Here is a 20,541-nt window from a genome sequence, read left to right on the forward strand (position 1 = left end):
TACAAACACACGTGGACACCAAAAGCAAAAGGAATGTCAATCAAGAAGAAGCCCATTAGGGCCCAGGGACAGTCATCCTGCCAAGAAGAACTGAAATGGGAGTATTAATAGCTAAAGAACTGAATGGGTCTTTATATCTAAGTCACTATACTAAGTCAGTTTAACCTCCAGAAGGAAGGAGTCCCATACACCCGGCAGGTGTCTATTTAAAGGATTCTCTCGCTTCGTAGGGACACTGAATAAGCCAGAGGAAAGAGGAAGGAGTCACAGGAACTGCTAATGTGAAGATCCTGAGGATTCTGGCCACAAGAATGAACAGACAAGGAATAGGATTTGAGAGCGCAGAGGGCATGCCATGAAATCTTCCACGGCAAGAGGCCAGCTGTGATGGTTTGTATATGCTTGGCCCAGGGAGTGGTAGAATTAAAAGGTGTGACCCTGTTGGAGTAGGTGTGTCACTGTGGGTGTGAGCTTTAAGACCCCCATCCTAGCTGCCTGGAAGTCAGCATTCTGCTAGCAGCCTTCAGATGAAGATGTAGAACTCTCAGCTCCTCCTGCACCATGCCTGGCTGGAGCTGCCATGTTCCTGCCTTGAAGATAATGGACTGAACCTCTGAACCTGTAAGCCAGCCCCAATTAAATGTTGTCCTTCATAAGAGTTGCCTTGGTCATGGTGTCTGTTCACAGCTGTAAAACCCTAAGACAGCAGCTAAGGATGCAAGTGAAAACCGTTGAGAACAAGATACATCAATGGCAGCGATCATCTGAATCATCCCATCTCCTGCCTCAACACACTCTCCATCTAAATACATAAGGATGCAGTTTTCAAAAACCACAGAGAACATTCCTCATTCTACTTCATTTGATCCCCACTCCATGTGAAGTTACTATTTTCACTTCCTGGCCAATTAAAGTACCACATTCATGAACACGAAAGGGCTCAAATCCTTAAGTGGTAAAGTGGTATTTGCGAGTCTAAGACTCTTTTTTTCTCGATCCAATATTTGTTCCCGATACCCTATAATACTAAATAATGACATGGAACTAAAAAGGAAAATCTAGCTCATTTTAGAATGGCTTCTATTAAAAGATTCGATTTGACCCACTCCAGAAATCTTTTAAGATGCCTGAAAGCTAAAGTAGACTAAATTAAATATAATCGTTTAAAACCAAAGTCCCAAATCATTTTATTTTAATTTGAATGGTGCCTAGCACACAAGGACCACACCACTGGGCCCTGTCTCTACATCAGATGGAAAATGTCATATTACTGTAAGAACCCTCACCCCACACCCTTGGACTTTTCATAATCTCAGCTGCATTAGTAAAGTCTATAAAGTTTCTATGCAGTGAAAGCCACATTTCCTTAAAATGCATTTTGGCTCTCCAAACCCAGTTTGGGCATCAAGACCTCTTCAAGTGATGAGCTCGGTGTAACTGAGAGAAAATGAACATTAACCTCAGAGCCTCAATTGCTTTATTTGCCTATAACATGTCTTCATTTTGGAGACATGGACACTGGATGTTATTAGTCTCCCACTAGCTTTGCTATATATGACAGCTCAGATTAAAACTCCTGAGTGGTGAAGACTGTTCTCTGGTGAAAGTGACCTTGGACGACCTCTTTCTCTGTCTGGATAGTACAAGTTCAGTTCCTCTTGATTTCTGGGGGTATGGGGCATTCCAGAACTGAGAGCATATTGGATGCCTTTCAGACACAGTGATAGCCTGTGCATCCGAAAACGAGCCTCCTGAGAAATTTATGACCACGCTGATGTTCACACACATATCTGTCCCAAACTGAGAACAGCTCTCTCCAAATTTCTATAGAAGCCTGTGTCTGCAACTCTAACAAAATTATGCTTCTAGAAGGAAAAAAAAAAAATCCCATGATTCTAACATGCCAGATTACTGCCAGCAAAGCTCTTTCTTGCTTCCTAAATGTTTAAGAGTCCCTAGACTCACTGAGCATCAGGACCAGATCTACTGTATTAAGGCAATGTGTATCTTTCAAAATTAGATTTTTGCTGTCTGAATCTAGAGTTATGTTACAAAGAAGATGTTTTTCGTATGTGGATGGTGACAGATGCTTCAATGGAGACCATCTCCTAAGCTCTGTTTTTTTCAAATTTCAAAGTGGAACTCAGAGTCATAGGATGAGATTAAAAACGTCTTGATTGAGTGTACAAGCAAGAAGGAAGCAGAACATAATTGAACACATTGGTTAATTTCTTACAGACACAAGGGAGACGTAGTCTCAACCCCATTTCACCCAAGAATTTAGGCAGCTTTCCCAAACATCTTTAAAGACAGTGACCTCATCTGTAACCATATCTAAGTGATATTTCTAAAAGTCAAAGGTTTGGGGACCCAAAGTGTGGTCCCAAAACCTACAGAACCTGCTGTAGCTGAAATCAAAGAAATTCAGAGTCTTGGGTCCTCTCCAGGCAGAATCCACACTGTAACAACTCCAAGACTCCCTCCCAAGTACACTGACCTTGGGGAGTGCTGGTCTAGAAAGATACACACATTAATAGAAAGATATGCAGCAACTGCCCACCTCAGTGTCTCCATATGACAGGCACAGAGAGACCCATCTAATCATAAGAAACTGAAGATTTTTGCTGATTTAAAGAGTTTTTTTTTTTAAGTGAATTGACTAGTTGGGGATAATGGCTCATGTCTGTTATCCACAGCACTAAAGAGGCTGAGACAGGAGGATTTCAAGTTGGACACCTGAGTGGATTACATAAAAAACTGGATCTCAAAGGCAACAACTACAGCATAGGCAACTGCCTCCATAAATATAGAGAAGCAATTCAAAAGAGCCTGGTCTAAAACTTACTACAGTAAGTTACAGGCACTTGTAACATCAAACTATAAACACATTTAACAAGAGGCACAGAAAGTTGGTTCACACAAGGAGTTAGCATTATTTTTATCGATGACACACAAGACATTGTAAAACAGTGACATTTCAACTTCAACATAAAATCCATACGGACTATGACTTTGAAGAGAAAAAAAATTCTCAAGTGAAAAAGTAAATTTTAGCAGATGGTGTCCAACCTCAAATTCATGTACTTCCAGTAAATACATATACACACCAAAAAGAATGGGTTAAAATGAATATAAAACCTTATTTCGTTAACACAAATTCAGTGATGATTCAGTGCCAGTACTTTTCTTCCATCAGAGAGGCAAGAACACCTTCCTATTTTAAATGCAGTTTACCAAGTAAATCGAGGTGGACCAGTTTTTTCACATCAGCTATAAATAATCGTCTCCCCCTAAAGGGCCTATTTCTTCTGCAAATAAAAATGTCTTTTTTCCCGATTAAACTTCTTCATCATCCGAGATATTTTCTTCTGCAAATTAGTAGTTGGAAAAGTTGCCATCGGAAGCCCGCTTTGACAAAATGTGCTCTCTTCAGAGGCTCTGGAGCAGTCCTGTAGGTAATTATCAGGCATAAAGAGGAGCAACCAGCCCCAAAAGAAACAGATTTGAAAAGATATTTGGACCCAGGTCTTTTGCCTTCAGATATCTTTTGCAATCAAGAGCAGCAGGCTCCATTATTTATGTATGGAAGCCTGAACACAGGCTAGCCAACAGCAGTTTGGAGAACAATGAGAAACCCAAAGGGGCCAATACAGGCTCTTGAAGCCTCAGCCAGCACTACCTGAAGAAGCCAAGCCTTTCTCCCCATGACTCTCTAATGACAGTGAGTGACCTCCCCAGGAACCCACCAAGCAGTAAGAGGAATCTCCAGAGCCACCACCAAAGGCAGCCCCTGCAGAGGGTACAATTTGCAAGGGCCCTTACTTCAACATTCACCACCATCAGCAAGTCTTTGTTCCTCCAGAAAAAAATGTAACTAAAGGATGTTAACTACTGACTGTGTACTTAACTGACAGTTAAGAAAGAGGAGTAGGCATGCTTTCATTGTGGAGCAAATTGGAAATTAACAAAACCAGGATTCTGACTGTACTCAACATCTCTTCATGTATCTACCTTTCTCTGGCACTACGTTTATAGTCATGGTAACAACATGCTTTACGGCAATGTCCTTTACAGAAACTTACATCATGATAAAGTAAAAACAAAACACAAAACAATTCAAAAGAAAACAAAACAAAACCCAAGGCAGGGGATTGCATTCACTCAGCTTCTTCATAAAATGCTTAAAAGCAAATGCAAAAAAGTGAAAACATTTCTGAAGCTACAGCTTCAAGTCTCCCTTGCCTTATCCATCCTTAAAGACAATAAATAAATAAATAAATAAATAAATAAATAAATAAATAAATAAACTTGTGAGCTGCGTCGATAATTAATACCTAAAGAGTTTCAAGTATGACAGATTGTTCTATGTGCTGCCATTTTTCCCACTAGATTTTTATACAATGTTGAAATAAGGCTATTTGAAATCCTACAGTCCCATCATTTAACACTGTTCAAAATGTCAAGATTCATATTGTGCCCCAGTGGCCACTCTTCAGCAAATAACATGCCCTTTGAAGTTAAAATACTCATAAATGACACCAAGAGAGAAATCCTACCTTGAGCAGTCAAACTTATCTACTTCTAAACCTCTAAAGAAATCAACCAGAAATCACCTCTGGAATCACAATTAGGAGAGAAGTACATTTACCAACACAACTTCAAAATTTGGGAGTTTTAGATTTCCATCTTTTCTTTATCCAAAGACTGTGTGTGTGTGTGTGTGTGTGTGTGTGTGTGTGTGTGTGTGTGTCCCCACTCTCTGTCTCTCTCGCTTGTCATTCCTTGTCTTCCCACATTGTTTGAAGGTCTCTTTGTCATTGTTCTGTTAGATGTGCTGGCCTTCAAACTCCTGAGGATTTCGCTGTTTCTGCCTCCCATCTTCTCAGGGAAGTGGTCCTTCATTGAGGATTCAAGAGGATTTACAGAAACTCATGTCATGCATCTGGTTGTTCTCTATGGTTCTGGAAGATGCAAATTTAGATCCTCAGATTTGGGTACCAAGTGTTTCTATTCACTGACCGATCCCTCTACCCAACTTCAAAAAAACATTTTTAAGGTTTCCTAACTACACAAAGCAAGATCGAAAACTATGTTGATTTTTTTTGGGGGGGGGGGGAACGGGGAGGCTAGGATTATGTGAAGAGAACTTCCACTGAGACAACACTGCCATCAGATTGGCCTGTAAATAAGTCTGTGGGAGGCATTTTCTTGATTAAAATTTGATGTGGGAGAGCCCAGCTCACAGTAGGTGATGTCACCCATAGGCTGGTGGTCCTGGGTGCTATAAGAGTAGGTTAAGTCAGCCAACAAGAACTTGCCAGTAAGCAGCCCTCTTCTGCATCTTCTACAGAAGTTTCTGTCTCCAGGTTCCTGCCTTGAATTCCTGTCCTTACTTTCTTCAGTGATGGTCTATGACATGAGAGTGTAAGCCAAATAAGCCCTTTCCTCTCCAAGTTGCTTGTGGTCAGACTGCTTTACCATAGCAAGCGAAAGTGAACACGGACATGTACCTACATTGATCTCATTTTTATAAACTTGATGCCTTTAAGAACAATTGCAAATGTATTGTGATAATTTCCCCAGAAAGGGAGATTAGTAATCAAAAGAAGAGATCTGACAAAAAAAAAATATTTTTTAACTAATCACACCACCTAGCACAGGGGCACTAGTACATAGGCAGGACTGTGTTTCATTTGACAAATTCGTGAATTTAGCCCTGAGACCAGTCTGTGATGCCTCACCTCCTACCCCACCTCACACAGATATCACAAAGTGACCTAGCGAATGAGTCAAGAAACAAAAACTAATGGCAAATTATAAGCAAATAGCATCTCCTATGCCCAGCACCGAGAGGCTCTGTTCTCAAGCAAAGTGGCACCTGTTCCATCACCAAAGAAGCAAACATGAATCTGATCAGAAGGAACTCCACAATGAAAGGGAAGCTGAAGCCAAGCTTAGAAGTTTCAGCCCTCATCTCTGTCTCAAGTTAATTTTCTGGACATCTCACCTTTGAGGTAATGATTTCTGCTTGTGCGAATAATCTACACTTATAAAATACCCCTAAATCAAGCAAGTTTCTCTTTAAAAACAAAAACAAAAGTGACAGCAACATAACTGTTGAATCTCACAGAGCCTTTCCCCCGTCTTATTCACACTACACCTATATAGTCAGGTGTCTTGCTTTCCCATTTAGTTGTAAATTTACAAAAAAAAAAAAAAAACCTCATCGTGGTAAACATTAAAAAGTAGTCCTAAAATTTCAAAGAAAAAGGCCAATATAGGCATTTAAGCTTTTTATTCTCGGAACTCGGAATGTGTAGCACAGAAAGAGGAAAGTGCCGTGAAAGCTTGGGAAGGAGGGGGGAAGAGTGCTCAGCTTGAGGGTCACAGCACTCTCTCTTAGCTAATAGCCTGGGAAAGACACCCCAAAGTCTCTGAGGCAACAGTCTTTTAGCCCAGTGACCAAATGAGGCAACTCTAATTAAAAGGAAGAGTTCAGTACAACATCCGGTATTTCATCACCAACACAGGGGATACTAGAGTGTTTGCTGGGCACACAGGAACCCGAGGTAGAAAGAAGGATTACAAGTTTGAGGCTATCCTGGGCTACGAAGTTAGTCACTGTCTCCTAATTAATTATTAATTAATTACTACGAGTAAATTTTCTAAAATACGAATCTACCATTAAACGCTTAGAAAGGAGTAAACTTGAGTTAAATTCTATCTACTACCGGGCAACCCAGCAACACTTCTGTAGCAGACCTCACAGATTTAAAAAAAACTTTACCTGCTCAAGTGGGGGGGGGGTGCGTGCCAAGAGGAGCAGCTGTTGTAGATGCTTTGTATATATACCTCAAATAAAAGCAGCTGCCGTCTAGACATCTTTGTAACTAGTGATTCACTGAGTGTCACAGCCTGAGCCTAAAAGCACATGCAAGTCAGATCTTCAAAGGAGCCATCCGTCATTAAACCTAACTATATCTATACTGACCCCCAAATATCACGTCTTTATCAGATAATGAATCTTGATGGTGTTATCCCTTATTTTACTATTTATTTATTTGTTATAGCTGAACTTCTAAACAGGTACAACTATTCATACAAGAGATGTCTTTACACTCACTTACCCACGTATTCTTTTCTTCAAAGCTTCAATGTTTTGAGAAACCATTAAAGTAAACATGTAACATTATTTAGTAAAGTTGCTTACTTTCCCAAAAAATTCCAGAAAGCTTCAAAAATTAATGATAATTCATATAAAAACACTAAGGTTACAGAGAAATCGGTAGGTCAGCCAGGGATTTTTTCAAAATGCCTTATGGGTAAACTCTGCCCTCTCCTAATATTATGAAGGTGCCTGATTTGGAGATAATGCCCTCTCGGCCTATGGTACAAACAGCTGGACCTTGAACGAGTGCTTTCAGTGCACTGAGCAGCAAGAGACATTAGGAGAAAAACTGTGTTTCTAATGAATGCTTGAATCCAAAGGGTATGTCTGTTTTGGAATTACAGCCGAGAATTCAGTGTTACCACGGAGGCACCCTACCTCTGAAAACCTAAGTACAGGTAAGACGACAGCTCTTGGGATGAAAGTGTAAACTAATAATTGTGTCTGTGTCAGCATAAGTATGTGCACATTTATGTGTGTGTGTGTGTCTGAAAAAATAAAAACTAAGAGACAGATGGTTGGCAGGCAGTTTCCCCTTCGGATTTTGTGTATGTCCTCTGGGTCCTTGTATTGGGGTCATCTGCTATGACAAACTCTATGTGACAGGCTCAATGGAGGTGAAGCAAAGCAATCTACCCTGGCTTTACCTAGTTGTAATTTTAATTTGCAAGGACGAAATACACTTGTTCAAAAGAACAAAATGAGCCATTTCCAACTGGGTCTGATGGATCAACCAAAGCTTAGCACGAAAATAAAATGTTATGTAAAACAGTTCATAAACTATAAATTGTTTCCGATTGCATTTTTATCAGGTTACTATAATTATATGGGGAACGGAAATAAGAAGCAAAACACTACTCTTACTCTTGTGTTTTGATTTCTGGTGATAACGACCTGAAATTTATACACGATCTTTATGATTTATAAAAGAACAAAAATTTCCCCTATTTATTGTTTTTGTCATATGCATGTATTCTTTTGTTGTAAGTTAAAATGCAAAATGATATTTAACATACAAAATGGGTTTTGTGATAGCGCTTTCAACACATTATGCTCTGTTTTGACATAGGTTCTCACTAGGTAGCCCTGGCTAATCTGGAACACTAGGCTGGCCTGGAACTCACAGAAACTTTCCTGCCTCTGCCTCTTAAGTTCTGGAAATAAAGGCATGAGCCACCATACACATAATTTCAAAGGTAAAACATACTGGAATTTAAAACATAATCAGTTCAGATTGATCCAGAGCAAATCTAATAAAATCACTCTTTAGAGAGACGTTAATGGCGTGATCAATCATGTCCCAGAGGACTTTTATCCTAGCATATCAAAAACCACACTAACAACAGCCTTCAAACTCAAACAGAAGAAAGACCTGAATACTAGCAGATGTAAAGACAGGCTTCTGAAAAATTGTTAATCTACCCTCTCCTAGCATGATGAAGATGCCTGTTGAGAGACAGCATCTTCTTAGCCTATGATAAATAGCTGTTCTGTGGTCACAGACATACATCTTGAACACGTGCTTTTAGTGGATTGAATAACAACAGACCATTTCCTTCATTTGAGCACTGTCGATCAAAATCATTCTGAAGCAAATCGTCACTAATGTGTTATATTTATAGTCATATGAAAAACGGAACAAGAAATGTGTTAGATGATGGCCAGATGTAGTGATACAAGCATGTAATCCCAGCCCTCAGGAGGCTGTGGCAGGAAGATCAGGAGTTCAAGGCCAGCCTGGGCTACTACAAAAATAAGACCCCACCCAAGGTCTCAGGATAGAAGCAGAAGAAAAAGAAGAAAGGGGTTTCTTTTCAAAGTTCTCAATAAAATAACTAAGATATCCATAAATAATGTTTAGGTTTAAGGATAAAAAATTGCAGGGCTGCAGCAATGGCTCAGTGGATAAAGCACTTGCCACACAAACATGAGGAGCAGAGTTCTTATCTCCAGAGCACCCATAAAAGCTAAACAGCTTGTAATGCTGCAGGAGAAGTAAAGCCAGGGCAAGCTAGCTAGTTGGTCTGGTGGTGCACAGTTATCTACAGGATCAATGGGAGACCCTGACTCAAAACAGAGTGTAGAAAAAGAACAGGGAAGATACCTGATGTTACTTCAGGTCTTCACGTATGCCTCAACACACAGGGAGAGAGAGACAGATGGACAGAGACGCACACAAAACAAGCATCAGGGACATAAATCTGCAAACTAGTGGCAAGTGCATGTCACAATATCAAAATCTCAAGTTGTCATGTCCTATTCTTCCAAAGCAATGAATTATTCTACTCAAGGGAAACTTACAAATCTGTACAATTGTTCTTGCTCTCCTGTCTGTATCTCATAAGTGGGTACACCACCTACTAAAGGATACACGAACAATCAGATCAGACTCCAAGGCATTTATAGTTTATCTTTGCACAGAGCTGACTTCTCCCAGTGTGGCCTGTGAGAAACTTCTGGTAACATTTTTAAAAGGGACAGTGTGTGCTGATGCAAGGTCAGCCTCAATAAGCGCATAAGACAGCAAAGAGTTTGGGAGGTCACAAAAGGTGTTTGTCTCTATCTTGCACCCACGTAAACATCACGTTTCGACAGAGAATGAAGAGGATCACTTAAGGAGTCACATCGAGCAGAACTTAAGATGTGTCAAGCATTTCATGTTGGTACCACATCTTGAGATTAGGCAGTCATTACCTTATACTAAAGATGAGAACAAGACTGAAAGCATGCGCCGGGCGTGGTGGCGCACGCCTTTAATCTCAACACTTGGGAGGCAGAGGCAGGCGGATTTCTGAGTTCAAGGCCAGCCTGGTCTGGTCTGCAGAGTGAATTCCAGGACAGCCAGGGCTACACAGAGAAACCCTGTCTCAAAAAAAAAAACAAACAAACAATAAAACCTGAAAGCATGCATGCTTTCTCATCAGAGACTCTGAATTCTGCCCTGGTATTGCTCATTTCAACACCCCGTATACATATTCTTAGGTTTACCACCAAAACACTTGCAAAACATTAAGTTTTGACCATAGGGAACTGATTTTTGCTTCAAGAAAGCTTTATGTTACCACTTAACTTCAAACAAGCTATATAAACGTAAAATGGAATATATATATATATATATGTATATACACACACACACACACACACACACACACACACACACACACATATATATATATATATATATCAGTTGATAAACTAAAATGATCTTGGTCTTTAAAAGAAATAGTAACTTGAAGAAGTGCATAAGCAACAATGCTCACACTGCAACAATAACGAAGCCCTCCTAAAGTAATGGCCATTTTCTTTAGGCTGCAATGCAAGGTTCTCATTTAGCTAAGCAAGTCATGCATCTGAGCCCTCTCTCCCTTATGTGTGGTTCTTTCTACTTCCAGTGGCTTCAGTTCCAGAACTGCACTCCACAGACGTTCCTGGGGGTCATTACAAGGCACAGATGTAATTTAAGCAACACTTTCCCTGTGAATGTCTGCAATCTGAAGAGGAGTAGTGGAAGCAAACAGATCATGCGTGCGGTTTCCACTTGCCCCTCCCCCACGTCACTTCCCTCTTCACACACCAGTGAGTTACAGAACTTACATAGAAAGTGCACTTGCAAAGCCACAGTTGACAGTGTACCTTGGCAATGAACGGCAATCTCATGCTGAGCACAGGACAAGTTCAGCGTGGCATAAGTGTGCACCTTATGGTTTCTAGGGAGCACAGGAAGGAAGTTTGCTATCCTTAAGATCTCACATTCATAAGACCATGTGGTTGCATATGCAGTTTTGCCAGACATCAACAGAAAATACTTTTTAATGCATAGTAAAGCCTAATTAATACTTTAGGCCCTCAACATTCTATAAATACATGTCTAAATATCATATTGGACCTGCTATCAATAATATGAGAAAATTATCACATGATATTCAACCTACACAGACAGAAAATAGAAGACAAGGGTTGTTAACACTCAGTGTGACTTGTAACAGGGGGAGGAGCTTATAGAAAATTCCAGCCATCAAGGGCAACTAATGTCTCATCACGGACACAGTTATCTCTCAGGCTCACAGTCCAAACACTTCAGGGTGGGCAGGAGACCTACAGAAAATTGCCCAAGCACAATCCCTTAAGTTTTAGTCTCCATTATAAAAAGGAAGCGGTCCTTTTTGTCTATCCTCTATTTTAAAGAACTGGACAGCAAGCAGTTCTGAATAGCAGTCAAGAGGAAGACTTGCTTTATCATAACGTTCCTTCGTAAGCTCCACATTCTTGGTTTCAAGACTCCCCTCTTCCAGATCACCCCCAAAAGAATCAGCCACTGGCCTGACTCATCCCTGAACTCATTTTAGTGAAAGCTGAACAAAGCTTTCTCCACCGGGACTCTTAAAATAGCAGGTGCAACCTCACAGAAATCTGGAGAGAGAAAAGAAACCAGCACAGCCTGCCTCACTCTCGGACCACTTCTTAGAGCAGCTGAAGTGAGTACACTGCTTAAAAGTTAAGTAAAAGTTTGTCTGCTGGAGACTATCATGCAGTCTTCTGTTGGGCGCAACACAGAAGTACATCAGGAGTGTCTTGGGGTAGTTCTGCAAGTATTATCAGGGAATTTCATAGCAGACATGAGGGTGGGGACCAAGATCCCCTGATTTAAGATATACAACCACTCTTAGCAGGAGAGTGGATAGAACAGAGTATATAGAATATGGCTGGTTAGCAAAGGGTATACCCTTGCTTCTCTAGCTGTTGTCAACCACTTTGCTGAGTTCACTAGCAACCTCGCCCTACCCCCTGGGATCCATTCACTCCCCAAAGCCCAGAGAGGCTGCTGAAAGGCTGTCAAAGTAAATCTGTGTTCACTTTTTGGATGGTTTAATTCCAATGGAGCATGAAACACCCCAGGACGGTTAATAAGTTTAGCCAGGCATGCTGTTCTCCCTAATATATTTTAATTATGCATCTGTTTTAATTGTAATCAGATTAAGTCACCGGAAAGGCACAAATTGGAATTTTCCCTAATGGCTATCGGAGCTTTACATCAGTTTCTAAACACTAACAACACTTTAAAAATAAGTAGAGACATCAGCACAAGGGTGATATTTGTCCAAGAATCAATGCAGTTTCTTTGACAACACAATCCGGGTCTCATTAGCCACCCAAACTAACCCTAATACAGAAGACAACTTCAGTCTCCAGGGAACTCCAGTCTTCTTCCGCAATTAGCACGAGCGAATCACTAATGTCTAATGCAAAACTCCCCAACAGAACCGAAAGCCCACGTTTTCATAAAGGACTTCCCCCACAATGCGTGAGCGAGGCTGGGGGAGCCAGAGATACAACCGGCAGCAAGATGTAGCTCAAAGTTTACTATCGTACACGTCAAAGAGAAAGTTGACGCAGAGTACGCGCGCTCTTTCCTCTCTTTTGGCGACTGTCACACGTGAGTTTAACTTGGAGAAATCAGTGTCCCAGCGATAAAAGGAAACGACACACCGGGAAGATCTAAGGGGTAAAGAGTTGCTTCCTTCCAGACCATACGTAAAACAACTTAATATCCTTTTTTTGCACCAAGGTATATCTAGGATTGTCATTGGAAATTTTGGTGGCGGCTGGCTGTTTGTTTATCGTGGGTTCATTAAACAGTTTTCCAAATTGCCTGGATTTCCACTAAGAAACTTAACGCGCCTGCCAACCAGCAAGAAGCAAGCAAGAACCTGCTGCAAAGTAGGAGCGGAAACTCGCTCGGCCCGCCCAGCGCGCCTGCGTCCGGGCTGTTTGCTTTAGGTGTTACGGTTTCCGCGTCGCCTAAATCTTCAGGTGCCAGATACCTGTCTCTCCCCCTACCCCAAAGACCCGCTTCAGCCTGACAGCAAGCAGTGCCAGAGCCACCGAGGAGCCCCCACCCCAACCCCGTCGCGCCGCAGCCATCGCCCCTTTCTCTCACCCACTTACCTGTCATCGTAGCAGAAATCCGCACTCAGGGTGTTGAGATACAAGGCGAGCCCCAGAGCGCTGCTCACCAACTCTGCAATCATCTCTCCACCACCTTCCCTCCGGCTTGGCTCCCAGCGCGAGCGCAGCAGCGGCAACAAAAAACAGAAGCATCAATCCCCACCTTGCGCCGCCTTCTCCTCCTGGCTGCACTTTTCGCCCCCGGGCTTCCCCGCCCGGCTCCTCGTCCTCCCTCCGCTCCTTCTTCTAATCCCCGGGCTCCTCCGGCCTCGGGCGCCGCTGTTCCTGCGTGCTCCCGGGGTTGCGGGCTCACACCGCTCTCCCCAAGCCGGACGACCGCGAGAGGCAAGCGGCGATCGGCTTCACGCCCCCCGGCGGAGAATCGGGGCTAGTCCCTTTTCCCGCGGCTCGCGGGTCCCCACCCTAACCCATGGCACTTTGGGACGCCCTAGGTAAAGGATTGCGGAGACAGAAAGAGTGCGAGATGGGGACGAAGGGGCTGGACAGAGCGAGGATCTGGGACCAGCGGGAGGAAAGGAGAGAGAGACAGAGAGAAAGGGGCGGGTGGGAGGGACCAGGCGAACCGCCTCCCCTCGCCGCCTCCCGGGCGCACGACTCCTGGGTCGTTCGCGGTAACTCGACCGCCACCGCGGCTGCGGCACATTCACTCTTTATTGGTTCCCTCCCAGACCCCTCTCCAGTGAAGTGAGGAGTGGCGACTGGGGACTCCAAAAGCTCCCGCGTGGGGTTCTCGCCGCGGCCCCACGCGCCTGCGTGGCCAGCCCACCATCCTAAGCTAGCCCGGCCCCTTTCTCCACCCAGATCCTCCCCGCAGACTCCTCCCTGTCTACCCCCACTGGCTGCAGGCTCCGCCCACTCTCCTAGCTGCTCCAGCCTAGTTCTCAGACCCAACTCCCTTCTTCCTCTTCCTTCACCTTCGTTTTTGCCCTGGAAAGCTCACCCGCCCCCCCGCTCCCCCCCCCCCACACACACCTCACCCCCACCCCAAGACAAAGATGACTTTTAGAAGATGGCCCAAAACGATAGCTAGAGTGCGCTCTGGGCTCTGGGAGATGGAGGAGAAAGACGACAGGAGGAGTCAATGGCTTGTCCAGTGGTGCCTGGAGGCGCCTTGCTCTCCCTAGATCGAAAGCCAAGCGTCTGATGCTAAGAGCTATCAGGCAAAGGTCTGGTCAGCTGGAGAGACTTCTGGGGACACGGAGAGGTAGAACAGGTTTGCGGAGCGCTGGCATTCTCGGTTGACACTGAGGATCTATTGCCCCGCGCGCGCGTGATGCGTGAGCTGAATTGGGATGGAAGGGCCTGTTGAAGACGTGGGGGGAGCGTTTAGGAGAAGAGAGATCTGCTCTGAGACCATGCCATCACCGTCGACATTAATGTCAGTGCAAAGACGCGTGTCCCACAGTAAGATTATGAAAAGGGATCCAGGAAATGAAAAGGGGAGAGGCTAGAAGGTAAGAAACACACATGTGCTCCTCAGAAATTGCATGGGGTGGGTGTCTTTCGTGGTTCAGGACTGTCAGGCTGACTCTGAAGAGACCACGCTAATGCACCCCTCTACAGCGACGTCCTTAAACCCAGCAAAGCGGAAAGCTAATGCCCTTTCCTTTCCGCCCGGATGCAAGACTGGATGGGAAGGCATCCAACATGATGAAATACGGTGTAGAAGAATGGTCGGGGCAGAAGGAGCACTGGGTACTAAAGTTGCATGACCAAAGAGATCCGAGAGCCGTCTGCCACACCCCCTTCCTGCCTGGTCTCCTTTCTGACTGGACTGGGTCGCATACTTGGACTATGATGAACACTACTGCAGCGCCCCCTGCTGTGGGGAAGCTACAGGGCATAGAAAACAAGTCCTTGCAGGGCTGACTCGTCCCCAGTTGGAAGAGCAGCACCTAACCAGCAAGCTCTTCAAAGATACTAAAGAAAGAGGGCTCCCTGGATATGTGGCAGCGATCTGAAAAGTTTGAGGCCCTGCAGAATAAAGACGTCTGACCTTATAAGGAAATCTTTTAGACACTGACAAATGTACGTGCTCCCTCCCCAAGGCAAATTTTGATTTGATCAAATTATATGCATATAGAAAGTTCTCAATATATTAAAGATGGTGATCCCTGGTTTTGCATGGTCCCCGATATACTGTATTTTTTTAAAGTTTTTTTTTTCTTTTAAATCATATCAGTTGGTCCATTCGAATCCTCTCTGACCCTCTCCTTGGGCCTATATATTGATACTGAACCCTGGGACCCTGGAGGAGGAATACATACTAAAGTCAGATACCTAGGTTTGAGTATCAACTCAGCTACTCGTTATTTGGATGTGCTGGGGCCAATCATCTTCTTCATACTTATAGTACGAAGTACTTATAAGTACTACTTTGGTTAGATGAGTTACCATGTACATAAAGCATCCAGAGGGAGGCTGGTAAATGCAATAATTTAGCTGTTATGGTTTCCAATGTCATTTTTACTTCTTAACTAAAACCTAGATACCCCCCTTAAAATACATACCATTACACCCACACTGTTCCACTCTTAGCCCCAGCTATCGCCAAAATACACCCATCACATCCACAGAGCTCCAAGATCCCAGTCAAAGACATTATCTCCGGCACAGACTAATCTAGTGGCCTTGTAAACCGTCTCGATTCTACACCTTCAGCCCCTGCTCCAAGCATTTACTTGATGCATCAGACAAGCAGCTTTAAGTTCAAACACTCTGCTTAAACATGTGTAGTGCACATAGAATAAAACTCTCTTATTCTATCTCGTGGCCCTCCCCCTGCCTGCAGGTCCCCTCCCCATCTTCTCAATGTGTTCATCCATGTATGCCTTCTCTGGAGCCTTTTCTCTCCTTCCTGGAAATGTTTTCTCCACAGACATTCTTTGGCTACTTTACACTATCAGGTATCTTTCCAATGGTATTGCTTCAGAAATTCCTTCATGTACTTTATAAAACACACACAAACACACACAACCCTCTTTCCCATCATCCTTTATTACATTCTTCTTAGTACACAGTATTTTTGTGGGGTTTTTTGTTTGTTTGGTTGGTTGGATTTTTGTTTTTGAGACAAGGTTTGTCTGTGTAGCTCTGACTGTCATGGAATTCACTTTGTAAATTAGGCTGACCTCAAACCCAGTGATCCACCTGACTCTGTCTCCAGAATGCTGCTATTCAAGGCCTGTACCACCACTGTCTGGTGAGAAGCACACATCAGAGTATGACGAACCCCTTGAATGGAAGCTTCGTGAAGCTTGTAACCTCATCGAAGTAGTGCCCAAAGCCTATAGCATCTGAACATGTAAAAGAAACTTTAAAAAAAAAAAAAAAAAAAAAAAAAAGGTTAAACAAGTGAACGATAAGACTATTGAAGTGAGATTATAGAAGACCTGAAACCTACAAATATTCATCAGGAAGAAGAAGAAGAAACTAAATTGTTGTCTGCGTTAAAGATGCCCAAGCAGGAGGGAAGAAGGGCGACATTTCTTGAGTGCATCACTTCTTCAGCAAGATCCATGGTAGGAAGTCACACAAGGGCAGCTTCTTTCCTAAGACTTACTGGCATAAAAGTACTAGAGAGCTCTGGGTTCAGAGTGCTAAGATCTTGTGAGCATTTCTCCATTCCAAAGCTCTGTAAGTGTGGCTTCCTCTACTATCATATAGCCCCTATGAATTGAAAGCCTCAGGAACTGAGAAATGCCATAAAATGGTACATCTTGAGATTCTTAATAGACAGCAGGCTGGACATCCTGCAGTATTTTTTTAAAAAATCAGTTGCTTGTAACAAAAAATCTATTATACTTTAACATGGGTCTCTATATCCTTCCTGTGAATTAAGCCACGGGCTCTTGTGGGTTGTTCTCCAAGGGCTGAGAAACAACCAATGCTCGCATTTTCTACCTTTCACAAACAACTACAGAGGGAAAATCGAATTAAATATGCCATCACTACAATTAAATATGCCATCACTACGCCTGGAGACCATTAATGACCACAGAGCTCCTTTTAGCTTATTAAAATGCATTTGTTCAGTGTGGGGGAGGCTGCCGCCACCTCAGTTCTGAATTTATACATCGTTCACTTAAAGTGACTGCAGCTATCCACAGTTGGAAATTAGGCTGGTTGGCTTAAGCTTTCTACCTTAGACACAAGTTTGCGCCCCCCCTCCCCAAGTGCTAAGCCCTTATTTTCCTGAGTAGGTCTTGCACATCTGCTACCTTACCACTTCCTCAATGAATTCCATTTTATAGTCAACCAGACCTAGTCTACATTTGTTCTGCATTCCCAGGCCTTTGTTGTATAATTCATACCTTTGTGGTGCCAGTTCCTCGGGGGTAAAGATTTCCTTATTTTCCTAAGACATTTTTAGTTTATTGTGCAATCCCATCTTCCCTTTGGGTGTTGCATAAATATTAACTAAAAATCCACATCTGGTGTTCGTCGTCATTTCTATTTGTCCTAATAGAACTTCGCTTTGAACAAGTCATTCGGAGAGTGTGCCAAGGGTGAAACGTGGCACATAAATTCTCTTTGGACTACACAGAGTGCTTTGTAAAATGCCCGCGGATTTGGTTATTTATGAACAGAAGATTTGCACCTCTTCCTTCCAATCTCAATTCTTAGGTTGCAGCAGGCTAAAGTAATCACAAACGCCCATCTGTTTTCTGCAAGGGTATCCAGGAATCTTCTGCTAAAAGCTTAACAGATTGACCAGGTAGCAGAAAAAAAAAAAAAAAAAAAAAACTAGCACAGCAGGTGAAACTGCCTGTTCAGGGAGGTCAGAACAGAGAGCTCTCTGCTGTGGGGATTCGTAAGCTCTGGGTTCTGCTCAGGAAATAACACTGCAGGAGAAAAACAGCAGACCATGGATGAAATGTGGGTCATGGACTAGAGGGAGGCACGTGGGCTGAGTGGTTAACTAATGACAGTAAAAGCGCTGGCTTCACAGGCTACTGTGAGATGTTTCCCAGCGTATCCTTAAGCCCTAAAGCGCCATCCCACAGATGTGACAGCATGTTACCCTGCTTCATCCTCAGACTTGTGATCTATTAGGAATAAAATTAGGGGATTGCAACCACAGAAGCAGATCCTGTCTCCCCTTGTCACAAAACAAAGCCTGTTAAGAACCAGCTGCTATGACAATAATGATCACTTTAGGAATGTAGTCACCCAGCCTCCAGTTCAGAGAAACAGGAGGTGGGGAGGGGGAGGGGGAGGGGGAGGGGGAGGAAGAGGGGGAGGGGGAGGGGAGGGGGAGGGGGAGGGGGGTAGAAATTACACGTTAATAACCAGATCAGAAAAATTACAGATGTTGAAAACTACTGATAGAATTCAGAAGCTTATCAAGAAAAGCAAGGACAGATAGATAACCTCCTTCCTGGAAACTCTCCGGATGCATTCACATGCACTGCTATAAGTGGTGATAAATAATAAAAGAAGCAGCTTGATAATTGCTTAGGATCTTGGCTAATAGTTTCAGTCTTGGTCTCAGTAAAATAAAAATTAAAGACTACAGGGAAAATTCATTTGAATGAGAATTTTTTTTTTTTTTTTTTTTTGGATTAAAGTTTGTCATGAGTTTTGCCTTGATGTTCAGTCCAGTATGGACCTTTTAAGAAAATGGTTTTTGAAGACAACTTTGTAGAAAAAAAGTATTTACATTCGTGCTGTCCAGTGTAGTAGACATCAACCCCTTAGAGCTTTTGAGATGTTGAGATGTGGATAGCACAACCTATGGAATTAAGTTTTTAGTTTGGGTTACTTTATAAATGATAAGTGGTCTTACACAGTTACACAGTTACAAGGTCCTCTGTCATTTGGAGTTTTCTCTTAGTTCTTCTCAGCCACATGTAACTAACTAATGGCTACACTGTCAGACAGAAGAGCCAAGGCTGGGAGGACCTCCAGGTTGTGAATTCCCTCTTACGTGCCTTACCAGAACTCTCACACTTAAGCCAGTTGCCAACATTCTCGCTCTGGTCAAAGCTTAGCCATGAGTCATTTCCTCTGATCTGCAGGGCTTCGGCGGGACTTGCTTTTATTTATAAAACAACATCCACCTTCTGAGTATTTTTAGTTACTAGATGATATTGTCCTTATGTCTATTATCTCACTAATCTGAGACAGCCAAATAAAGATATAGAGGCACACCTGGATTTCATCAATAGCCCGTGGCCTTGTAGCCTCTAAGTGGTGGCACTAATATTTGTAAGTCACAAAGTCTCTCTCTTGGTCATCCCACAGTACAATAGAGTCCTGACCCCCATTCTCTCATTCAGGAGTCACACCTTTCTTAACACCAAGGGAAGGAACTGCTGATGGCCAAGGTGTTCTAAGTATATTTAATATTCTACCTCTTCTATACTTCTACAGTTCTTTTTGGATCAATTATTGTGAATATCTTTATTTTGTGAATGTCTTTTTAAAAGTCACTTTTGTCTCATTCTTCCCCAAACGAATACAGAAGCTTTTAAAAGACTATACATAATCCCATAATCCATGCTCTCTCTAAAAGGCTTATATGTTATCCTATGTATAAAAAATTATAAATTTGTACCTAAGATATAGTTAACCTATCTATTATGGACTGCAAATTGATAAATTATTAATATTATTTCATTATTAGAGAAGCTAAAATCACATTTTTCACCATTATAAGAAAACAATCAATGCATTTAAAACTTTTACAATAGGTTAAGTTCTTCATTTAAACATTAAGTGCTTTCTAACTTGCAAAGCTGTTACTTAATTTAGTAATTAAATGAGTTACTTGTTCATAGACTTATTATAAACCTATATCATAGTGTTTTTCCAAATGCTCTCATCCTTTTCACCCTGTTTAATCTATTCTTTATTTCTTGCAAATTTTACAACTACAACAGTATTTTAAACTTAGCCTACAAAATAAAAACATCTCCATAAAAGTTAAGAAGACCCGTTCTAAAATATACAAGCTAAAGAACTGATTATGTACCATGAAAGCCGTGAAGCTGGGATCTTAATTTTCTTGGCACTGGGTTGCAGACCTTGGGTTGAAGAGAACGATGAATACCACACCGAGGTTGTCATTTTGAAGCTGAGCATCAGGGCAGAGCCTGGATCAGGAGCTCTCTTTTTAATCAGGAGCTTGTGTTGATTTCTGCCAGGGCTGGCCATAATGCTATCACTCAGTGCCAGTGAAGACTGAGCCAATGTCTACTCTGATTTATATTGTAAACATGGGATGCAGACAGCCACCAATCTTTTCGTCACTACAGATGAATTCACATGTAGTCATTTGCATGAGAATGACACCTGTAGGCACATAGTTTTGAATTCTTCTTCCACCATATATGGATGTGTGCCTAATAGGAGGAGATCAATCACAAGGGCAGGCTTGAAGGCTTCAGTAACTTCCGCATTCT

General features: G+C 42.6%; 1 protein-coding gene across 3 annotated transcripts in view; it reads right to left on the bottom strand.

Annotated features, from left to right (window-relative positions):
• Window positions 1-13,872, bottom strand: part of Tmtc2 (transmembrane O-mannosyltransferase targeting cadherins 2) — a 381,379-nt gene extending 367,507 nt beyond the window's left edge. For 2 of the 3 annotated variants that reach the window (XM_076920113.1, XM_076920114.1), the window contains exon 1: window positions 13,115-13,871. In XM_076920113.1, the coding sequence (XP_076776228.1) occupies window positions 13,115-13,197 (83 nt within the window). In that variant the 5' untranslated portion in view covers window positions 13,198-13,871. Of the gene's footprint in view, window positions 1-13,114 lie in introns of all 3 variants that reach the window. The other variant, XM_076920115.1, reaches the window with a different exon arrangement.
• Window positions 13,873-20,541: the final 6,669 nt, after the last annotated feature.

Source organism: Arvicanthis niloticus, chromosome 22 (assembly GCF_011762505.2).
Source record: "Arvicanthis niloticus isolate mArvNil1 chromosome 22, mArvNil1.pat.X, whole genome shotgun sequence".
Classification (NCBI taxonomy): Eukaryota; Metazoa; Chordata; class Mammalia; order Rodentia; family Muridae; genus Arvicanthis; species Arvicanthis niloticus.